General features: G+C 33.9%; 2 protein-coding genes and 1 pseudogene across 2 annotated transcripts; 2 read left to right on the top strand and 1 right to left on the bottom strand.

Annotated features, from left to right (window-relative positions):
• The first annotated feature begins 85 nt into the window (after positions 1 to 85).
• Positions 86 to 815, top strand: LOC6031309 (annotated as a pseudogene).
• A 197-nt stretch (positions 816 to 1,012) lies between these two features.
• On the top strand, positions 1,013 to 1,734 carry LOC6031308 (rutC family protein UK114). The gene is made up of 3 exons (XM_001842073.2): positions 1,013 to 1,172; positions 1,238 to 1,467; positions 1,535 to 1,734. The coding sequence occupies exons 1-3, from the start codon at positions 1,108 to 1,110 to the stop codon at positions 1,672 to 1,674; spliced, it is 435 nt and encodes a 144-aa protein (XP_001842125.1). The 5' UTR covers positions 1,013 to 1,107; the 3' UTR covers positions 1,675 to 1,734.
• A 7,573-nt stretch (positions 1,735 to 9,307) lies between these two features.
• Positions 9,308 to 22,770, bottom strand: LOC119769209 (acidic leucine-rich nuclear phosphoprotein 32-related protein-like). The gene is made up of 3 exons (XM_038261128.1): positions 22,742 to 22,770; positions 16,086 to 16,216; positions 9,308 to 10,081 (listed from the first exon to the last, which is right to left on the bottom strand). The coding sequence occupies exons 1-3, from the start codon at positions 22,768 to 22,770 to the stop codon at positions 9,330 to 9,332; spliced, it is 912 nt and encodes a 303-aa protein (XP_038117056.1). The 3' UTR covers positions 9,308 to 9,329.
• Positions 22,771 to 22,817: the final 47 nt, after the last annotated feature.

Here is a 22,817-nt window from a genome sequence, read left to right as displayed (position 1 = left end):
GATTTATCCTCTCAGTCCGCACACAGTACCATGTTACTACCGAATCGTGCTCTTTTTCCTCTCGTATGCCGATGTCCAGTTCTGGGTGCAAGAGTTTTGACTGGCAGGCCTTTATCTTATTAAAATTGATAAGATTTCTCACTAATACTTGGACTTGGAAATTTGGACAAAATTACGGTGTCTTCAGTAGAATCTTAACCAGTTTAGGCGAAAGGTTTACAATTTCAACGATCCACGATGTCCAAGATCACTAGGAAAGTTGTTTATACCAGCAGGAATCCCAAACCTGTTTCCCATTTTAGGTAAGTGTTTAAACATATGTAATGTGGAAAAATACCAATTTGAAATTTTGTCTTGAAGTCAAGCCATCATCGCTGACCGGACCATCTACTGCTCGGGAGTGATTGGCATCGAGATGGACGAGCCAAAGGTTGTGCCCGGAGGGGTGGCGGCCCAAGCTGCCACGGCCTTGAAGTATCTCTCCGACCTGCTGGAGGATGCCGGTTCGGGCATTGATAAGGTTGTCAAAACAACCATTCTATTGACTGATATGCAAGATTACGACGCCGTCAATGTCGAGTACAAAAAAGGTAGAGGTCTGGTCTACTGGAAGTTCAAATCCTAACGATTCGCTTTATTTTACAGTATTTAGTAGCAATCATCCGGCCAGAACATGTGTCGCCGTGTCCAAGTTGCCTCTTGGTGCAGCCGTTGAAATCGAAGCAATTGCCATTCGTTGGGGACGTTGAGCATGTATCTGCATGAATTTAATTGGGTGCTTAAAGTTATGCAATAAATAATCCTCAGTCAATTTAGTTTCCATTTTCCTGATTGCCAATTGAATAAAATTCTAATGATACAGATAAGACAGCTTATCAATTTATTTGGGGTTTTCGATACAGATTTTTTTTTATATAAACAGCTGTCCAAAAGAGAGGAAGCGAGGTGGTAGCCGACTCTATTTCCAATTAAGCCTTGCTTGATTACTCGCACTCACACCGTCATGCGATCTCGACTTAGCAGTTTTGACACAGGCTCAAGAACAGCGACTTAGTCTTGCCTAAGCAGTACCGGCGTAAGGTTCGAATCTCACCACGCACCCTCACAATGTCGAAAGTTATTCGGAAGATCGTGTCGTGCAGCAAGTGCCCCAGACCTTTGGCCCCTTACAGGTCGGTAATCGGCACTCAGACGACTTAACTTTATAAACCTGTGACGTTCTCGCCTCACCTTCCAGCCAAGCCATCGTCGCCGACCGGACCGTGTACTGCTCGGGAATGATTGGAATTGAGCTGAACGAGCCGAAACTGGTTCCGGGAGGAGCGGCCGCCCAGGCGGCCACGGCCCTCAAACACCTCACCAATCTGCTTCGGGAGGCCAACTCGGGCATTGATAAGGTCGTCAAGACAACGGTTCTGCTGGCTGATATGCAAGACTACGCGGCCGTCAATGAAGAGTACAAAAAAGGTGCGACTTGATGGGGCTTCCCTCTGGGCTGTTATCAACTTTGTTTTTTTTTTTTTTTCGTTTACAGTTTTTGGTAGCAACTTCCCGGCCAGAACTTGCTACGCAGTGACGAAGCTGCCTCTTGGGGCTGCCGTCGAAATTGAAGCCATCGCCATCGTTGGGGACGTGGAGCACGTAGAATCGGTTGAGCTCGGTTTGAAACTGTGATTATGGGGGAAGTTTGTTAAGTGAATGGGAAAAGTTCTCAAATAAATATACTCGAAACTATTCGTTGTAGATTTACTTTTATTCAGTTTATAATGACATCTAGGTGAGAGAATAATGTTGCTGTAATACTGATTGTGTTTGATCGTTTTTAATATGTGCAGTATGGAATTGGCATTGATTACTTTTTAAATTTATTGTGATGATATTTTTGTTATTAAATATATCCGTATATGTATTATTGAATGTTATAATACTGATTACTTTCTACATTTTTATACTGATTTTTATACCAAACATTCGTTTGCCCTCATTAAGATTTTATATATTTATTTCACTTTTTTGATGTTGTTTCTAAACATATTTTTTTATATATGCATACATTTTCTTTTTAGAGTAAAATATGAATGTTGTGTTCTTATGTATTTAATCAAATCAATATGTTACTGATGAAATTCAATTTGAATGGTCATGAACAAATTAAGCATACGGTTACCCTACAGTTTGTTGCAGTTTTCGTTATTTCAAAGGAATCTTGAGAAAAATATGCTTATATTTTTTCAAAGTTTGTTCAGATATTGAATATATTACCAATAAATTCAGATTATTGAATATACAAAAATGATGTTAAGAGCTCGACAAATTACTTTGGACTTTGAATCCACTTTTTGAGAGGAATGTTTAGTTTATCAAATATTATTGAACCAAAAATTCAAAATGAAAAAAGTACCCCAATTTTCATGAAACGTTGAACAGCAGAAAAAGTCGGAAAGTCGGGAAAGTCGGGAAAAATCGGAAATTTGCCAAAATACATCAAAAATCGGGAAAAGAACACGGAAAGGAGTTCCATCTTAAATTTAACAATTTAAATTAGCTGGCGTCAAATTGGTGGGACAGTGATTTTTTGGTTAAATAAGCTAAAATTACAGGTAAATTCAACAACTTGGGATTGGTGAAACAGCTAACCCTGTTTGCTGATTTGCTATCCAAAACTGACAGCCCAAATCAAAATGACAGGAGAGATTTTACCAAAAATAGTGATGTTTCAGCACAATTTTGCCTACTTTTTACCGAAAAACTAGCTGGAACCGGCAGCATGGATTTTTTGACAGATCATCAGTTCGAGACCAACACAAAGCAAGAGAACGTCGCGTATCGTGTTTGATCCTGTTTATGCCGCTCAGTTCGCGGAGTTTTGTGACGATTCTGCGTTTGAAAGTCGAAAGTGCAAGTGCAAAAGTTGGAGATGGTGCGTGAGTGAATGGATTGAAAGCCAGGAAGACTTTCTGCGGGCTGAGATCTTAAGTTGATTAGATGAGAAGTTTTTTTTTGTGTTGAGGGAAAGAGGTTATAAATTGAGGCTCTAATTTTTGTTTGGACGATTGGTGGCATCCCTTTGTCGTGAACCCTTTGGCGGGGGAGGTGGAGGCTGGCGTTTGTCCACACTCCACTTTTTTTGTATGGACATCTGTCTACGTGAGGGGGAGGCTGCGGGTACAGAGTGTCTAGATATAGACTGGCCAATGTTAGACAGATCCGAACGAGTAGGGCACTTTATGCCTTTGAAGCACATAAAAAAATAGAGTTAAATAATATTAAATTACTTTAAATTAAGTGAATATTAATTTGAATTACATTTGGTTGAATTTAGAAAAAAGTAGAATCCAGTTAAATTAAGTTAAATTGATTAAATTTTGTTAAACTTAGTAAAATAGATAAATTTTATTAAATTTAGTTAAATTCTGATAGATTAAAAATCATGTTTAATTAAGAAAAGTTAAGTTTAGTATAATTAAACTGAACATAGTAAAAAAGAAATAAATTTATTCAAATGTGGTTTATCTAGAAATTTTTGTTAAATTTAATTAAACTAAGATACATTTTTTGAAACTTCGTTACATTTGGTAGAATTTAGTTCAATTGTTGTTAAAAGTTGTTTGGTAAAATTTAGTAAAATTAAGTTGAATTAAGTAAAATTTAGCTGAATTTGGAAAAATAAATTTAAATAAAGTTGAATTTAAATTAAGTTAATTTCTTTTAAATTCAGTTAAATTGAATTAAATTAAGTTAAATTAAGTTGAATTAAGTTAAATTAAGTTCAATTAAGTTAAATTAAGTTAAATTAAGTTAAATTTAGTTCAATTAAGTTAAATTAAGTTAAATTAAGTTAAATTAAGTTAAATTAAGTTAAATTAAGTTAAATTAAGTTTAATTAAGTTAAATTAAGTTAAATTAAGTTAAATTAAGTTAAATTCAGTTAAATTAAGTTAAATTTATTTAAATTTAGTTCAATTAAGTTAAATTAAGTAAAATTATGTTAAATTTAGTTGAATTAATTTAAATTAAGTTACAGTTAGTTAAATTAAGTTGAATTAAGTTGATTTGAGTGGAATTAAGTTCAATTAAGTTAAATTAAGTAAAATTATGTTAATTTTATTTTGTATTTTTGTATTTTTGTATTTTTGTATTATTGTATTACTGTATTTCCTTTTTTTAAATTTGTCAATAGAATATCGCAACAAAGCCGTACAATCAGGATGATCAACTATACCATAGTTTAAAAAGCCTGGAAACTATTGAAACATCCAAAAAACTTGCTGGACTACCAAAAAACGTACCATGAATAGCGGAAAATCTTGCTACACCAGCAAAACGTATTTTTGAAAATAAAAAACAACTTTACAGGCAGCAAGGGATTTTTAAAAATGATTTCGAAATTACCAGTTAAAACAGTCGAAAAATTAGCTGGACTTACCGAAAAACGAAGCAAGAACAAAAAAGACACGAGCTAAATCAGCCAAAAGGCTGGGTGGATAATGCGTGCTTTGCAGGCAGCAACGGAGGCTTTTGAAAGAAAACTTGTAGATATGGTGGAAAAATTAGCTATTCCAACCAAAACACCTACCAAGAAAAGTGGAAAAGTTAGCTAAACTAGCTAAAAAGACGTGTGAAAATACCTGGCTTCGCAGCCATCAATGGAAAATTTTGAGAATGATTCCAAAAAAACTAGTCGAAACAGCCTAAAAACTCGCTGGGCTAACTATAAAACTTCCTAGAATACCAAAAAATTTAGCTAAAATAGCAAACAGACCTTCTCAAAAGATACAGTTTTTGAGACTGACAGCATTTTTCCAGCTTGTAAATTAGTAAAATTTACTAATATTTTAGCTGGATTTATCATTTTTAGGACCTGGATTCAGCTGTCAGATCCAGGATTTTTTTTAGGATTTCCAGCTAAAAAAAATGGTGGTTGAAAAAACAGCCAATTTTTTTAGAATTTTTAACCAAAATTTAGCAAGATTCACGATAAACCTTCTTTCCGTGGAAGAAGACCTTTTTGATTTTTTTTTTCCAACTCGTGAATTGTTTTGAAAAATGTTGTACAATTTTTCAATAAAATTAACTCAATTCTTATTGTTTTACTTTCAATTGAAGGTTCCTTTTACAATTTTAATCTCTTTAAGAATGAAAAGGATATTTAAGACATTAAAATTCTAAAAAATATTGCATGCATTTGTCACAGTTTTTTTTTGTTCTGATTCATATGGTTTTTGTTTATTTTATATTTATCAAAACAGAGGTAACGTCTAACTTTAAACAACAACAAAGTTAATAAAAAACTGATATAAAAATTGTGCCTTTTTTAACTATTTTATCTTGATTTTCAGTTGTCGTAAAACTTAAATATTAAATTAAATCCAATCCAATGTTTTAAGCATTCGAAGATTCAAAATATAATTTAATTAACCCTCTACAACCGAAAAAATCCATTTTCAACCAGTTTTTGATCCTTAAAAAGCATTGGAAAGAAGAACTCTTAAAATTTTAGAAAATTTATGAGTTGTAAGTTTATCTTGTTTTATGTGACTTGGCCAATGTTTTAAAAATGACATTTTTTTAGGTGTCAACTTTGGCTGTGTATTTTATTAACATGTCCTATATTTCAAGTAAAACGAAGTATGCATTATTTTTTTTAATGTTCCAGACTATGCCTCTAAGCATTTTTTATAATCTGAATGATAATGGTGCCATTTTATAACAGAAAATGTGAAAAATGAGCAAAAAATTGGAAAAGTGACTGTAAAAGCATGAAAAAATTAGATAGGCAAAACTAAACCTGATAAATGCAAATTAAAATACTAAAAATAACACAAGAAACACATAAAACAAGAGAATTAAAGCTTTTCGTAGAACAAAAGTTGCTAAATTCAATTATCTTTAATTTTCAACCATTTCCAGCTGATAGAAGTTTAAAAAATTATAAGTTTGCCAATTTTGAAAATAAACATTGAAATTATTAACTTTGTTAATGGATCATCCGTAAACCACGTGGATACTTTTATGAGATTTTTTTACCACCCCCACCCCTACAAAAAAAATCTGTTCTGTATGGATCGTGGACAATTGCTATAACCCCCTCCCCAGGTGTCCACGTGGTTTATGGATGGTCCCTAAGCTTTCGGTTATTTTTCAAAGACAAATTGTTTCTACTCGAAATCAAAATAATGAGTGCATCTATTTTTAAAGTTTTTAACGAAAATGGTCAATTGTTTGTTTTCAAAGAGTATTTTTGTTTGAAGTCGTTCTTTAGATAAGAAATGCCTACTATCGGGAATTTGAAATGGGATATGAGTGGTCACCCTGATTGTTCAACGACTCATGAAAATTTTAGATGATAGATTAATTCATCACTAGGCTAAATTGCAAATTAGAGCTCATTCAAACCATTGATCGATTTGGTGTCTTCGGAAAAGTGTTAGGTATGGTTACGGACTACACTGGAAAAAAATGATACACGGTAAAAAAATGGGTGTTTTCAATTTAATTTTTTTTTACTTGAACTTGATTAGCAAAAAAACACTATTTTTATTTTTTTATATGTTTTAGAGGACATCAAATGCCAACTTGTCAGAAATTTCCAGGTTGTGCAAAAAATATTTGACCGACTTATGCATTTTTGAATTAATACAATTTTTTTTCAAAAAATCGAAATATTGGTCACACAAATTTTTCAATTTCATTTTTCGATGTAAAATCAAATTTGCAATTAAAAGGTACTTAAGTGAAATTTTGACAAAGTGCATCGTTTTCAAGTTAAATACATTTTGAAGTGACTTTTTTTACCCATTTTTTATAAAACATATTTTTGAAAAGCTCAAAAAATTCTCTATATTTTGATTTTTTAAACTTTGTTGTAGCAAAGGAAAATTGATGTTTTCTTAGTCTCACCCAAATATCCCACCATTTTCTATTGTCGATGTCTCAGCTACTAATGGTCCGATTTGCAATGTTAAAATATGAAACATTCGTAAAATTTTCCGATCTCTTTGAAAAAATATTTACAAAAATTTTAAAATTGCGTAATATTGAATTTTTTTTCAAAGGTAGGCAAACATGTGCACTAATTAAAAAAAATGAAATACTGTGAATATTTAAGCATTTATAAGCATAAGCATAGGTGCCCACCCGCAGTTGCTACTCCGTTATTGACCAGGACCTCCAGAAGTTACATCCACGAGCCGTGGAAGATGAATGGGTGCTATCTTTCCTCGCTTCGCAACTTCTCAAAGGCCCCTATCATGCTGATCAATACCGGCGCCGGCCACGACCAGTGGTAGAGTCACGGGGAAGTGGATGGGAATGTTAGTCCGATACTTGAGTGATAGAGACCGCCCAATCGACTGCTTCTCCGACAAAGTATCACATGAGTTTTGAGGGGGTTAGTAGACGGGTATGAGGTCAGGATTCACGAGTGGCAGTGATGTGACCATGAGCATTTTGTTTATCGGTTGAAAATTTTTAATCTTAGGCAGCCGGCTGCGGAAAGATACATAATTGATTATTTAAAAAGTGTTTTAATCGAACGCGTGCCAACCGAGCAGTAGTGCTATGGGCTGGACTTTTTAGTATATTTTTACTGTTTGTACAATTTAGATAACGCGAGCAAATAACAAAAATAGTAAATAAAAGACGCTTTACTCTTCATAAAATCGGTAATTTTATGAGTTAATACTAAAACTGCCAGTTGGAATAAATTATTATGATCAACGAATATAAACGAAAAGAAAACAGGACACCACGTAACCGAATGTAATGAAATTAAAACAATAACTTAAACGAACCAAACCGGCGGCGTGCCTTCCAATCAACGATGATAAAAGAAGGACTTATAAAACATCAAATAAAGAGAAACGAAACTAGCGACGCGAAGTGTTGTTACTCAATTGCATTTGCCGTAATAACATAAAAAAATTATTTTCTATCCCGACCGCCGCGTAACTCGTATTAACTTTTCTTGGCCTTGCGTGTTTGAAATGAATTATTAATCAATCATATTATTAAAACACAAAAACCTCGACGAACTCAACCGGTGAAATGAAATACTGTGAATATTTTCAAAAAAAGTCACCTAATAATGTATTTAACTTGAAAACGATGCACTTTATCAAAATTTCACTAAAGTACTTTTTGATTGCAAATTTGATTTTACATCGAAAAAAGAAGTTGAAATTTTTTTTGCGACCAGTATTAGTATTGATTCAAAAATGCATAACTCGGTCAAAATTTTTTTGCACAACCTGGAAATTTCTGAAAAATTGGCATTTGTTGTCCTCTAAAACACATCGAAAAATAAAAAAAATAGTGTTTTTTTTTGCTAATCAAGTTCAGATAACAAAAAGTTAAATAAAAAATCAGCAAATTTGTTTTAACGTGTATAATTTTTTCCAGTATAGTCCGTATCCATACCTACAACTTTGCCGAAGACACCAAATCGATCAAAAAATTCCTTTAAAAGAAACAGATTTTTGAATTTTCATACATCATTTTTGTTTGGAAAGCTACCAAATTTGTATGGAAAATTATATGGACAATCTAATGATTCATAATGGCTTCTATGAACAATTCGAAAGAACCACCAAAGTTTCAGCCGGATTAAAAAATACAACAAAAATCCAATGACCGAAATCTGAGAGAACTGCTCATGGGAAAAATCGTATAAAAGTATAATGAAAAGTAACTGTTTTGCCATTTTACCAGTGAATGGTGCCATAGTTATCCGATTCAAATCGGAAGCTTACTCGGAACTAAAATCGAAGCTAAAGTTATCCAGCAAAAAATCTAAAAAATATGGTTTCTTCGGGTGAGTTTTTCCATGTTTACTGAAGGTTCTACAACCGAGAAATGGTAAGAATTGGAAAAATATTGCACAACAAAACATTTTGTAGATTTTTTTCATACAATCTTCAAGCGATAAGAATGATAGGGTCTCATGGTCAGAATTAGCTTAAAGTCGAAATTTTGGCCTTGTGATGGGCCAATCTTTTATTTAAGGGGGTAGCCCGGATTTGGCTACCCTATTGTATAATTATTCTTCAAATAATTTATGTTTTACGAGCTTTTTCATTGGAGGTAGTCATGGTTTGCATGTATTATTTTTTAACGCTTATGAAGTGATGGAATGCAGCATGAAATCAAAAACTAATCAATAAATTGTTTCTCCTGAAAACACGTTAATTCGACTTAGCAACAATAAAGAATAATATTCCACTTGGCACGTAAAATCAACAGTTCTTGAGGTGTTAATTAGCTATCGTTACAAAATTCGGGCTAAACTCTGGCATCTTATTCAAATTAATGCTGTTCGTCGACTATACTTACTAATCTTTACCATTCATTTCTTCAACTTCCTCACCATTGGGTATCGACTCTGCCAGCAACTCATCGATGGCTGCATCCACATCACCATCTTCTCCATCATCTGCTTCATCTGGCTCGTCCCCTTCCCCTGGCCCTTCCTCCTCACTCCCCGATTCATCAAACCCATCCAGCGCCGTCATCGATGACATCTTTGCCTTGAATTCCCTCAGACTTATTTTCCTCCTCGGAAACTCGCCGTCCTCGTCACTGCCCTCGTCATCTTCCCGGTCCCGGGGTTGGTCAAACGAGTAAAACCTCGTCAGCATTCGGTTCAACCGCGCCGTCGAGGGCATTTTCTCCAGCATCCTTTCCACATCTTCGAATCCTTTCAGACTTTTCTCGCTGGAATTTTCCTCTTCAACGTGGCCTGCACCTTCACTTTCGTTGATGATGTTGCCTTCCGAATCGACGGACTCACCTGCCGGGGCGGCCTGTCCCTCGGGATCCTTTCGGTCCTCCAACCTCAACGGTGACGACGGGGCCTCGGGTTTGTCTTCTTGACCCGAAATCTTACTACGCAAAAACGCCTCTTCCGGTGATTGACGGTTGCTGTCTTCGTCTGTTTTTTCCTCAATAATACTGAGCTCGATGGAGTTGAGCTTGAATGTGAAGTGATGAATCCGGCTTCGCCGGCGTCGTTCCGCCGGGGTTAGGTCCGGGTCGTCATCGTCGTCGAAGTATTCACCCTCTTCGTCTTCGCCGAAGTTTAGTTCTGTGAGATATATAAATTGAATTGTAAATTTTACCTGTAGTGAAATCGCGACTAAAGTAACAAAATTATAATATAAAGTAGCAATAAAAACAGCAGAAATTGTTGGCCGAAAAAAAGCGACTTTCATAAGGTTTTTTTTTTTTTAAATTTATATTTATTCATTATATATTATATATTTATGTTTATAAGTGGATACAAACATTTAATATATTTGTTACATTTAACCTGGATACTTTCAATGTGATCCTTGTAAGTAAGGTTTTTGTCAAAACCAAGTCCAAGATATTTCACTTGATCCTCCCACTTTAAATTTACCTCATTCATCTTTATAATGTGATGACTTTTTGGTTTAAGAAAATCAGCCCTTGGTTTGTGAGGGAAAATAATAGGTCTATTCACGTACTGCAGAATTCTGCAATTCTGCACAAAAACGGCAGCAGAGCGTTTCCGTACTTTTCTGCAACAAAAGTAACTTTTCTCTCAGGTAGAACTTCTGCAGTGAAAGAGGTAGAAGTTACTGCAAAACCGTTCCCGTACTTTTCTGCAAGCTCTCTCTTCTCTTTCTTGTTGAAAAGTTACTGCAATTTGGTGTGATGGATGTTGAGTACACGCTTACATAAAAGTTGCAAATTGGGTGAAATCATGCATTTTATTATTAGTTGCAATAAATTTTATGTTTTATTATTACTAAATTGAAGTAATTTTTTTTAAGGGACGTTTGTATATTTTGAATTAATGGATTTTTGGGGTAGTTTTTTTTAAATGTCTGTTTTTATTGAGAACGATTTCAGGCTTAGTTCATTATCATATAGTGATTTTTTTAGTGTTAATATTTTAACTTGACAAAAAAAAAGATAACTAAAGTCAGTATTACAGCACGGCTAATACCTCAACCAAAAAATGTATTATAAAAACAAACTATTTTAAAAAACTTTTAAAAGACACATTTCTTTTGTGTTTAATAATTTCAAATAAACATTTGTTTAGGAATAATTTTTGATCTTCAATTGTTTTTGAATAGGCTAAATATGCGTGTTTAAATAATAAGTAAATTTAATTGGCAAATAATACATTGTACCTTAAACGGTACTACCAATTTGTATTCTTATATGAACCAAAAAATGTGATGTAGTTTTGTCGAATTCTTCTATTTTAAGAAATTTAAATTCTAAAATTCGGAAATTTTTAAATGCCGCCATCTTGAATCATAAAAAGTACAATTTTTATTGGAGTCATATTTTAGGTTAGAAGCTCAGATTAGAGGTTTTAGAGGCTGGAAATTTTGAAAATTTCTTCGGAAAATAGAGTACTAACTGTTTCTATTTTTTGAATATTTGAATTTTAAAATTTTTGATTCACAGAATTTTAAAACTTTACTTATTTTTGAAATTTTTTAGTATCTTTAATTTTCTTTAAATTGTAGCTTTTGAATTTTTTGTGTTCTGAGCTCTGAAGTATTCAAACTTTTGATTTTTTTTATTTAGAATTTCAAAATGTAAGAATTCTTAAGTTTAGGAACTTTTAAGTTAAAACCCTTTATTTTTTTTATTTTGAATTTTTAAAATTATGATTTTTTTGATATTTTAAACATCTTTTTGATAAATTTAATTTTTAATTATTTGTATTTTTCAAGCTTTGAACGAGGCTTTGAATTTGTGTTTTATTTATTTTTATTTTTCTGATATAAATATGAGCATTTTTAAATTTCTCAGATATCAGATTTTTTTTTAGGTTTCTCAATTTGAAAATATAAGTTTTTTTTTTTGTAAATATTTTTAATCATGAATTTCTAAATGTCCATGTCCATGTGTAAAACGTACCTGCATCTCTCACTATTTTTTACCTAATGTAAAAGTTTTGAAAAATTTCTAATGTATGATTTCTACCTAAGCATAATTAATTTCTAGTTACCTAATAAATGGTACACGCTATTAAATAAAATGTTAAGTTGAATAAAAAAAATAATGCCCCCGTTCTACAGGTAAACTCCTTTCAATTACTATTTTTCTGAATCCCTTTATTTTAATTTTTTGAAATAATTAAAAATCTTTAATACCCAATTTGAGTAAATCCACTCAACTGTGTACAATATTGCAAAAAGTACTGGAACGCGCTACCCAGGTAAATTTGTTGCTGCTTTTCTCCTTGCAGAACTTCTGCAAAAGAGAGAGATGAAGAGAGCGAGCTGAAAAGTACGGGAACGTGCTGCAAAAAAGTAACTTATGCTGGCTGCAGAATTCTGCAGAAGCTGCAGAAATTCTGCAATTCTGCAAGTACGGGAATAGACCTAATAAGTTGAGTTTTTGCAGCATTTGGAGTAATTTTCCATTCTTTCAAATAAGAATTGAAAATATCCAAGCATTTTTGTAATCTTCTTGTGATGACACGAAGGTTTCTGCCTTTGGCGGAGATGCTTGTGTCATCAGCAAAAAGTGATTTCTGACATCCTGGGGGCAAATCAGGCAAGTCAGAAGTAAAAATATTGTATAAAATTGGACCCAAAATGCTTCCTTGAGGGACGCCAGCACGTACAGGTAGTTGATCAGATTGGCTATTCTGATAACATACCTGCAGAGTACGATCCGTCAAATAATTTTGAATAATTTTCACGATATAAATCGGAAAATTAAACCTTTTCAATTTCGCAATCAAACCTTTATGCCAAACACTGTCAAATGCTTTTTCTATGTCTAGAAGAGCAGCGCCAGTAGAATAGCCCTCAGATTTGTTGCTTCGAATTAAATTTGAAACTCTCAACAACTGATGAGTAGTTGAATGCCCAAGGCGAAATCCAAACTGCTCATCAGCGAAAATTGAATTTTCATTAATGTGCGTCATCATTCTATTAAGAATTATTCTTTCGAATAATTTACTAATAGATGAAAGCAAACTAATGGGCCGATAGCTTGAGGCTTCAGCAGGATTTTTATCCGGTTTCAAAATCGGAATTACTTTGGCATTTTTCCAACTACTGGGAAAATATGCCAAATCAAAACATTTGTTGAAAATTTTGACCAAGCTACTTAAAGTTGCTTCTGGTAATTTTTAATTAAAATGTAAAAATGCCATCCTCACCAGGGGCTTTCATATTTTTAAATTTTTGATAATAGATTTTATTTCATTCAGATCCGTATTAAAAACTTCATCTGATGAAAATTCTTGTTCAACAATATTCTGAAATTCTATTGAAATTTGATCTTCAATAGGACTCAAAACATTCAAGTTGAAATTATGAGCACTCTCAAACTGCTGAGCAAGTTTTGAGCTTTTTCCCCATTAGTTAATAGAATATTATCACCATCTTTTAAAGAAGGGATGGGTTTTGAGGTTTCTTAAGAACCTTTGAAAGTTTCCAAAAAGGTTTGGAATAAGGTTTAATTTGTTCGACATCTCTTGCGAACTTTTCATTTCGCAGGAGAGTGAATCTGTGGTCAATAACCTTTTGCAAATCTTTTTGAATTCGCTTCAGTGCAGGATCACGAGAACGTTGATACTGTCTTCGGCGAACATTTTTCAGACGAATCAGAAGCTGAAGATCGTCATCAATAACGGGAGAATCAAATTTGACTTGGACTTTAGGATTAGCAATATTCCTAGCATCCAAAATTGCATTAGTTAAAGATTCCAAGGCTGAATCAATATCAGCTTTGGTTTCTAAAACAAAATCATGATTTAAATTATTCTCAATATGATGCTGATACCTGTCCCAATTAGCTTTGTGGTAATTAAACACAGAACTATTGGGTCTGGTAACTGCTTCATGAGAAAGTGAAAAAGTTACTGGAAGATGATCAGAATCAAAATCAGCATGAGTCACTAAAGGACCACAATACTGACTTTGATTTGTCAACACCAAATCAATAGTAGATGGATTTCTAACAGAAGAAAAGCAAGTTGGCCCATTCGGGTATAAAACAGAATAAAGACCAGAAGTGCAATCTCTGAATAGAATTTTACCATTGGAATTTACTTTTGAATTATTCCAAGATTGGTGTTTGGCATTAAAATCACCGATGATCAAAAATCGAGATCTATGACAAGTAAGTTTATTCAAATCCCCTTTGAAATAATTTTTATTTTCCCCAGTGCACTGGAAAGGCAAATATGCAGCTGCAATCATAATTTTCCCAAAAGAAGTTTCAAGTTCAATGCCCAAACTTTCAATAACTTTTAACTTAAAGTCACGTAAAGTGCTATAAGTCATACTACGGTGGATAACTATTGCAACTCCACCGCCATTTCGATTCATTCGGTTATTAGTTATAACTTTATAATCTGGATCACTTTTCAAATAAGTGCCATTTTTAAAAATGTTTCGGTTATAACAGCAACATGCACGTTATGAACTCGTAAAAGTTGAAAAATTCATTTTCTTTCGCTTTTAAAGAGCGAGCATTAAAATTCATAATATTGATGGAATTACTTAGATCCATGATTAAACTTCAGGGTAAGAACAACATCATTCGCAAATTTTAATCCAATCTGGATTGCTTCCATCATGGATGTAGCATTACTCATTGTTTGAATCAAACCAAACAGTGAGTTTTGCAAAAAGTCATTTTTCAAACGTAACATCGCCGAGATCAGAAGATCCCAAAGCGTTGCCAGCAGAAAAATTTTCAAATGAGATTTGAGGTACCTGCCCAATTTCAGAAAGATTGGTAGAGGATTTAAAATTCGTGGATGAACCCGAAACGACGTTAGCATAAGAAATGCCATTGTTGTTACCTAACTTTTCCACGGTAGGGGTATTTCTAGAATTGTTCGAGTGAGACAGCACGAACGTTTGATTTAAAGATGCAGGTACAACCTGACTTTGAGAAAATTTCGGTTTGGATTTCGGCTGATGCTTAGCACGAGAATCCAAAACCTTTTTTCTGATGGGGCAATCCCAGAAATTTGATTTGTGATTTCCACCACAATTTGCACATTTAAATTGGGTGACTTCTTTCACGAGACAATTGTCCTTGTCGTGAGAAGAATCCCCGCAAACCATGCATTTTGGAACCATGGCGCAATGATCAGTACCGTGACCGAATGCCTGGCAACGCCGGCACTGGGTCAGATTCTGGCAATTACCGCCATGTTTCTTAAAATGCTTCCACTTTACCCGTACATGGAACAAAAACTGTACTTTGTCCAAAAGTTTCAAATTGTTGATTTCATTTCTGTTGAAATGAATCAGATAAAATTGTGAAGTCAAACCAAAGCGAGAAATATTCCCGTTTGATTTTTTCTTCATTGGTATTACTTGGGATGGGACAAAGCCAAGCAATACCTCAAGTTCGTTTTTGATCTCATCCACCGACAAGTCGTTGGAGAGACCTTTCAAGACCGCCTTGAATGGCCGAGCATTCTTGGTCTCATACGTGTAGAAATTGTGTTTGGAATTGGAGGATTGACCTCACATTCAGAATCAGAATCAGACCTCAGAAGAGGCTGTTTTCTTTTTCTGTTTCCGTTAACCGGTTTAGCGTTCAAACGCTTCACCGACGTAACGACCAAATCTTCAGAAGATTTGCGTTTACCTTTGTTTTGACGCATTTTGCAAGCAAAGTTCTCTTAAAAAGATGGCTTCGTTTGTAAAATACAACAAAATTTCAGGTGGGGTTAGTCTTGAAAAGACTGTTTAGAATTTTGGAAAATAACTCAGGTAGTCTTTAAAAAAACTGTGAATTTTGTTTTGAAATAACACTGAGCTTAGGTAGTAAAAAATACCGCAGCTCTAGTGTCCGTTCACCACGAAGGTTCACAAGACACTGACTTCCATAAGGTTAATTATTGATGTTGCAAAGTAAAGAATCAATAATCAAACGCACATCAATTAACACTTTTCGGCAAAATTGATCCATTGAAATCTACCCCGTTACAAAGCCCAATTTCACATTTCATTAGCTCGGCATGGTAACGATCAGTCAGTCAGTGTCAACCCGTCCCACGTGGCGGCGTTGGATCATGAAAAAGCAATTTTCAATTAAGTTTTCATTGAGCTTATCATTCTCACGTGTGTCTTCTGCGTCGTTGGTTGGCGGCTCCCCATGAGACGAGCTCCCGGCAGTACCGTCATCAGCTTCACCGCCTTCCGGTTTCCGCTGCTGGCACGTGGGTAACACGCTAGCAGCACCGGTACCGGAGCTGTTGCGCGACACCCAGCGCCCCGGTAGTAATTAGACGATCCGTTGGGCCAAAGAGGGGGCAAGGGACGAAAAGAAAATTTAATTAAACTATTTATTATTCACTGGTGCCAATTACTTTGGCTTTTCGACCGTTGTTCAGGTGTGGCATGAAGAATAGAGTTAAACGCTACAGGCAGTTAGAGAAGGAGAGAAGAAAGATAGTGAAAATGAAGAACTTAATATATATATTACAATCCACAGATACAAAATTTCTAGAGTTTTTTTTTATATATAGTTTAAAGGTTTTTTTTATAAACTCCAGATTTGGTTTTATCATGATTTGTATAGTACACAACAATCTAGAAATGGCATAAGATTTAGGGTTTTAAAAATCCACATGGCAAAAAATGTGACAGCAGAGCAATTCTCTACGAAATCGGTCTTTTTTCTTCAATTTTAATTTTTGTATTTTTTAATCCGACTGAAACTTTTTTGGTGCCTTCGGTATGCCCAAAGAAGCCATTTTGCATCATTAGCTTGTCCATATAATTTTCCATACAAATTTGGCAGCTGTCCATACAAAAATGATGTATGAAAATTTAAAAATATGTATCTTTTGAAGGAATTTTTTGATCGATTTGGTGTCTTCGGCAAAGTTGTAGGTATGGATACGGACTACACTGGAAAAAAATGATACACGGTAAAAAAAATTTGGTGATTTTTTTATTTAACTTTTTATCACTAAAATTTGATTTGCAAAAAAACACTATTTTTAATTTTTTTTTATTTTTTGATTTGTTTAAGAGGACATAAAATGCCAACTTTTCAGAAATTTTCAGGTTGTGCAAAAAATCATTGACCGAGTTATGAATTTTTGAATCAATACTGATTTTTCCAAAAAATCGAAATATTGGTCGCAAAATTTTTTCAACTTCATTTTTCGATGTAAAATCAAATTTGCAATCAAAAAGTACTTCAGTAAAATTTTGATAAAGTGCACCGTTTTCAAGTTAAATCCATATTTAGGTAACTTTTTTGTAAATTGTGGCAGTTTTTCATTTTTTTAAATTAGTGCACATGTTTGCACACTTTTGGAAACAATATTTTTGAAAAGCTGAGAAAATTCTCTATATTTTGCTTCTTCGGACTTTGTTGATACGACCTTTAGTTGCTGAGATATGCAATGCAAAGGTTTAAAAACAGGAAAATTGATGTTTTCTAAGTCTCACCCAAACAGCCCACCATTTTTTAATGTCGATATCTCAGCAACTAATGGTCCGATTTTCAATGTTTATATATGAAACATTTGTGAAATTTTTCAATCTTTTCGAAAACATTATTTTCAAAATTTTCAAATCAAGACTAACATTTTAAAAGGGCGTAATATTGAATGTTGTGCACTAATTTAAAAAAATGAAAAACTACGACTATTTACCAAAAAGTTACCTAAATATGGATTTAACTTGAAAACGGTGCACTTTATCAAAATTTTACTGAAGTACTTTTTGATTGCAAATTTGATTTTACATCGAAAAATGAAGTTGAAAAAATTTTGCGACCAATATTTCGATTTTTTGAAAAAATTAGTATTGATTAAAAAATTCATAACTCGTACAATGATTTTTTGCACAACCTGGAAATTTCTGAAATGTTGGCATTTTATGTCCTCTAAAACATATCAAAAAATAAAAAAAAATTTAAAATAGTGTTTTTTTGCAAATCAAATTTTAGTGATAAAAAGTTAAATAAAAAAATCACCAATTTTTTTTACCGTGTATCATTTTTTTCCAGTGTAGTCCGTATCCATACCTACAACTTTGCCAAAGACACCAAATCGATCAAAAAATTCCTTCAAAAGATACAGATTTTTGAATTTTCATACATCATTTTTGTATGGACAGCTGCCAAATTTGTATGGAAAATTATATGGACAAACTAATGATGCAAAATGGCTTCTTTGGGCATACCGAAGGCACCAAAAAAGTTTCAGTCGGATTAAAAAATACAAAAAAAATCGAATGACCGAAATCCTAGAGAACTGCTCAGCATTTCAAAAGGATAAGCTTGTTACTTTCTAGTTTGATTTTAAGTGTTCCAACACAAATCTAGTCCTTAAATAGGCTCAATCTTTTTTCAGGCAATATAAGCTTATTAATGCATAATACTTACCATTATCACAAACTTGATATACAGATACCATGGATTTTATTGTTATACGCCATTGAAAAGTAATTGAAAAATCTAAATTTATAAAACCTCTCAAGTTCGGCACAAATTGTTCATTTTTCCAATAACAAAATATAACAAAAGAAAAAAAACATAACGTCATCAAGATTATAAAAATATAAATTACGAGTCATAATTTCCACATTTCAATGAAAAAGTGTTTGAAAAAGCATTTTACGTCAGTCCAGTTGTTTTGCATTCATTAGTTTTCAAAAAATCTAAGTAAAGTAGCCCGGGCAATTTTGCGCACCTTACAAACATCGTTCTGGTTTCTGGCCTCGGGGTGCAGTATTTTTGACCAGTAGTTTTAATTTTCAATAGCTTCAATTTTTTTAAACTGTCATATTTAAATATGGAAAAATTAAAATAAAATAACAATAATAATAATATTGAATGTTTGGTCCTCTTGAATTGTTAGTCTTGGTTTAAAAATAATGAAAGTATTTTTTTCGAAAAGCTCAGAAAATTTCACGAGTGTTTCATGTTTTAATATTGAAAATCGGACCATTCGTTGCTAAGATATTGACATTAGAAAATGGTGGGTTGTTTGGGTGAGACTTAGAAAACATCAATTTTCTTGTTTTTAAACCTTTGCATGGCAATATCTCAGCAACTGAGGTTCGTATCAACAAAGTTAAAAAAAGCAAAATATAGAGAATTTTCTCAGCTTTTCAAAGATATTTTTTTCAAAAGTGGGCAAACATGTGCACTAATTTTTTAAAATGAAAAACTGCGACTATTTTCAAAAAAGTCACCAGAAAATGGCTATAACTTGAAAACGGTGAACTTTATCAAAATTTCACTTAAGTACTTTTTGATTGCAAGTTTGATTTTACATCGAAAAATGAAGTTGAAAAATTTTTGCGACCAATTTTTCGATTTTTTGAAAAAATCAGTAGTGATTCAAAAATGTATAACTCTGTCAAAGATTTTTTGCACAACCTGGAAATTTCTGAAAAATTGGCATTTGATGTCCTCTAAAACATATAAAAATATTTAAAAAAAATAAAAATAGTGTTTTTTGCAAATCAAGTTTTAGTGACAAAAAGTTAAATGAAAAATCACCAAAAATTTTTTTGACGTGCATCTTTTTTTTCTAATGTAGTCCATATCCATACCAACAACTTTGCCGAAGACACCAAATCTATCAAAAAATTCCTTGAAAAGATACAGATTTTTAATTTCACATATCATTTTTGTATGGACAGCTGCCAAATTTGTATAGAAAATTATATGAACGAACTAATGATGCAAAATGGCTTCTTTGGGCATAAGAAGGCACCAAAAAAGTTTCAGTCGGATTAAAAAATACAATAATTAAAATTTAAGAAAAAAGACCGATTTGGAAGAGAATTGCTCATGGGAATTTATGTTTTATGTTTTAGACCAGTTTTGAGCATCTTTTGACAGACGCAAGGTAGCAGATTACTTTCTTCGGGAAAGTTTTAGAGAATTTTCTCAATTTTAACGCTATTGTGTTGGTTTGAAAAAATTAGCGGAAAATAAAAATGATAAAAATCAAAAAATAAATAGAAGGTTTTCCCAAATAAATTCCCTTGCAAAATTAAAATGTAATGCACTAAGAGTGGACGCAACCAATTATTGGCCTAAAAGCAACAGAAAAAAACATGTTCTGAAAAATCGACCTTCTCGAGCCATCCGAATACCCATAGACCCATTCACCAACCAATTAAGGCCAGAAAAGGCTGGTACGCACTTTCGTCCCGGTTTACTCTACTGACCAAAAAAAATATTTTCGCGAAAAAAAAACTTTTTGCAGGAAAATGCATTTCAAATTGTTTTCAGTTGATTTTAATTTTTAGAAAAAAAACGTTACTTTATCCGCCTTTAGGTGGTTGGTGCCTTCCTCGCATATTTTAATCAAAATATCTGAGATCCGGCCTAAAAAAAAGTTAATCAAAAACACTAAACTTATAACTTTTGATAGGGTTGTTAGATCTTCAATATTTTGGGCTTGTTGAAAAGATGATTACTGCTGCATAAGGTTTACTAATAGCAGAAATGCGATGTGTACCAGCGATGTACCGTGAAGTGGAACCAAAAATCAAATCCCAGTGATCACTATAAGTTACTCTGTGCCCCTGCTCTATTTTAATAAAAAAAATTAGAAGCCTAAAATCAGCCTAACATATATTTAAAAAAAATGCAAGCAAAACATGTACTCTATTTTTAACTAACAGTTTTTATGACAGTTCGGAAAACCCCCATATAACCTGGAAAGGCTTTATGGCCTACTTAAAACCTAAAACGTCAAAAGGGGCAGACATGCATCGGAACCAAGAGCTCTTCTTAATGACATTCAGCTTGTTCTAAATGGCATTTTCGTGTAAAGTTATGTTATGCTTCACGCAGAAAAATAAGGCATATTTGAATCAACAAAACGTTTTGTTGATTTGAAAATCAAGATTTTTGTTGAATCAACGCTAAACGTCAAAGCAACTTTTTCAAAACCTTATAAGATTTTTGTGGAATTAAGAAAATCAAGGTTTGTTTCAGGATTCCTTTGTGGACCATCATTCAGTGAGGTACTCCTGGATTTTAGCTCCTGAAAAGTGCTTAAAAAGTGCAAAAATGCCTCAGGGCAAGAAAAAGAGGCGGTCCTCACCAGCAGGATCGGCAGATTTGAAGAAGCTAAAGAATGCCGAAGCGCTACCTGCAAAGCCAGACAGTTTGAGTGAGGACGCTCAAAAATTGTCTGGAAACCAGTTCGCTACCCTCCCTGTGGACGTGAGCGAGAAGGAAGAATTTGAACGACGGGAAAAGTTGCCACCCATTTTTGTGAAAACATCGTCATCGGATTCGGTGCGAAAGTGGCTGACCGGGTTTATCAAATCTGGTGCTTTACGAGCTTCCATTCGCTTGTGTGCTGATGGACTCAACATTCTGCTACCTACCAAAAAGTATTACAACTACGTTCGGGATTTCCTGAACAACACAAAGATTGAATACTACAGCCATGACGATCCAGGTAAACGCTCCATGAAACAGGTCCTCCGTGGCCTGTACGACATGTATGTGAGTGTGCTGAAAGAAGAGCTCAAAACTCTTAAGTTGAACGTGATCGAAGTCTTCAAGATGACGAGACACAACAAGGACATCAAGTATCGTGATCAACTGTACCTGGTTCATTTCGAGAAAGGATCGACAACGCCGTCTGAGCTGAAAGCAGTTCGGGCAATTTTCAACATCATCGTGACTTGGGAACGTTATCACCGAGAACATCGAAGTCAAATGCTTCAATTGCGGTGGCGACCATTCGACCAAGAATCGAAGCTGCCCAAAACGAGCTGAGTTTGTGAAAATTCAACAACAAGCGACGACGAGGCACCAACCAAATCGTCGCAAAACACCACCAACTTTCACGGACGTAGATTTTCCTGCTTTGGCGTCACCAGGAGCAGGATCTACTCGAGTGGTTCCAAATCTGCAGCCATTGCCGTTGAATCTGCAGCAAAGAGTTACAGAGCATACAGCACCTCCAGGCTTCAGTCAGCATCCGAGGGAAAACCAACCAACATCAACGGGTGAAGGCAGTAGTGACCTGTTTTCACCACAAGAACTTCTGAACATTTTCATCGAGATGACAACAACTCTGCGTGGGTGCAAAACTCGCCAGGAACAAGTAAGAACTCTTGGAGCATTCATCTTAAAATGCAGTTCGTAGTTTACTCGTTCTAGTGATTTTAAATATTTCAATGGATTTTTTTTTTTTTAGTTTTAGGTTAGGATTAGCTGTTAAAGTGATTTTTTTCTTTTTTACCCAAATGTATTCAATTCAATGCAATAATGTAAAACAATTTGAAGCAAATAAATAAATGTGATCAGTTAATAATAAAACGAAAAATACAACAAAGATGAAGAGCATAAGGCCATACCACTTATCATGTAAAAGAAATGTAATTATTATAAGAATGTTCAATAAAGACATATTTAATTTCAAAAAATTAAAAAAAAGGTTTGTTTCAACGCAAAATAGGCGTTGATTATATTCAACAAAAATTTTATTGAATCAAACCTCGTACAGGCTGATTCTACAAAATATTTTTCTGCGTGTTGTTACCCGTTGTAAATGACATGTTTTTAATATGGATAATGTGTAAAAAAAAACATTGGTTCATTGGATAAAATGATTTTACCTATCATTTCATGTGAATTTTCTCAGAAGAAGAACTTCTTAAAAGCTCTTTGAGTGCACTTAATGATTCTTACCAGTGTTGCGTTCCTTACGCGCTCACGCACTCGTGAGCGCTCACTTTTCGCTCATTCGTGAGGAGGAGCGCTACGCGAGCCAGCTCACGTTTGCTCCACGCTCGCGCTCGCGCTCATTTCGTTCTTGGCCTACTTTCAGGGGCTAGAAATTTGTTGCATTAGCA

The sequence above is a fragment of the Culex quinquefasciatus genome, chromosome 3 (assembly GCF_015732765.1).
Source record: "Culex quinquefasciatus strain JHB chromosome 3, VPISU_Cqui_1.0_pri_paternal, whole genome shotgun sequence".
NCBI lineage: Eukaryota > Metazoa > Arthropoda > Insecta > Diptera > Culicidae > Culex > Culex quinquefasciatus.
Note: the sequence above shows the minus strand (reverse complement) of the source record. Positions and strands in the feature narration are given on the sequence as shown.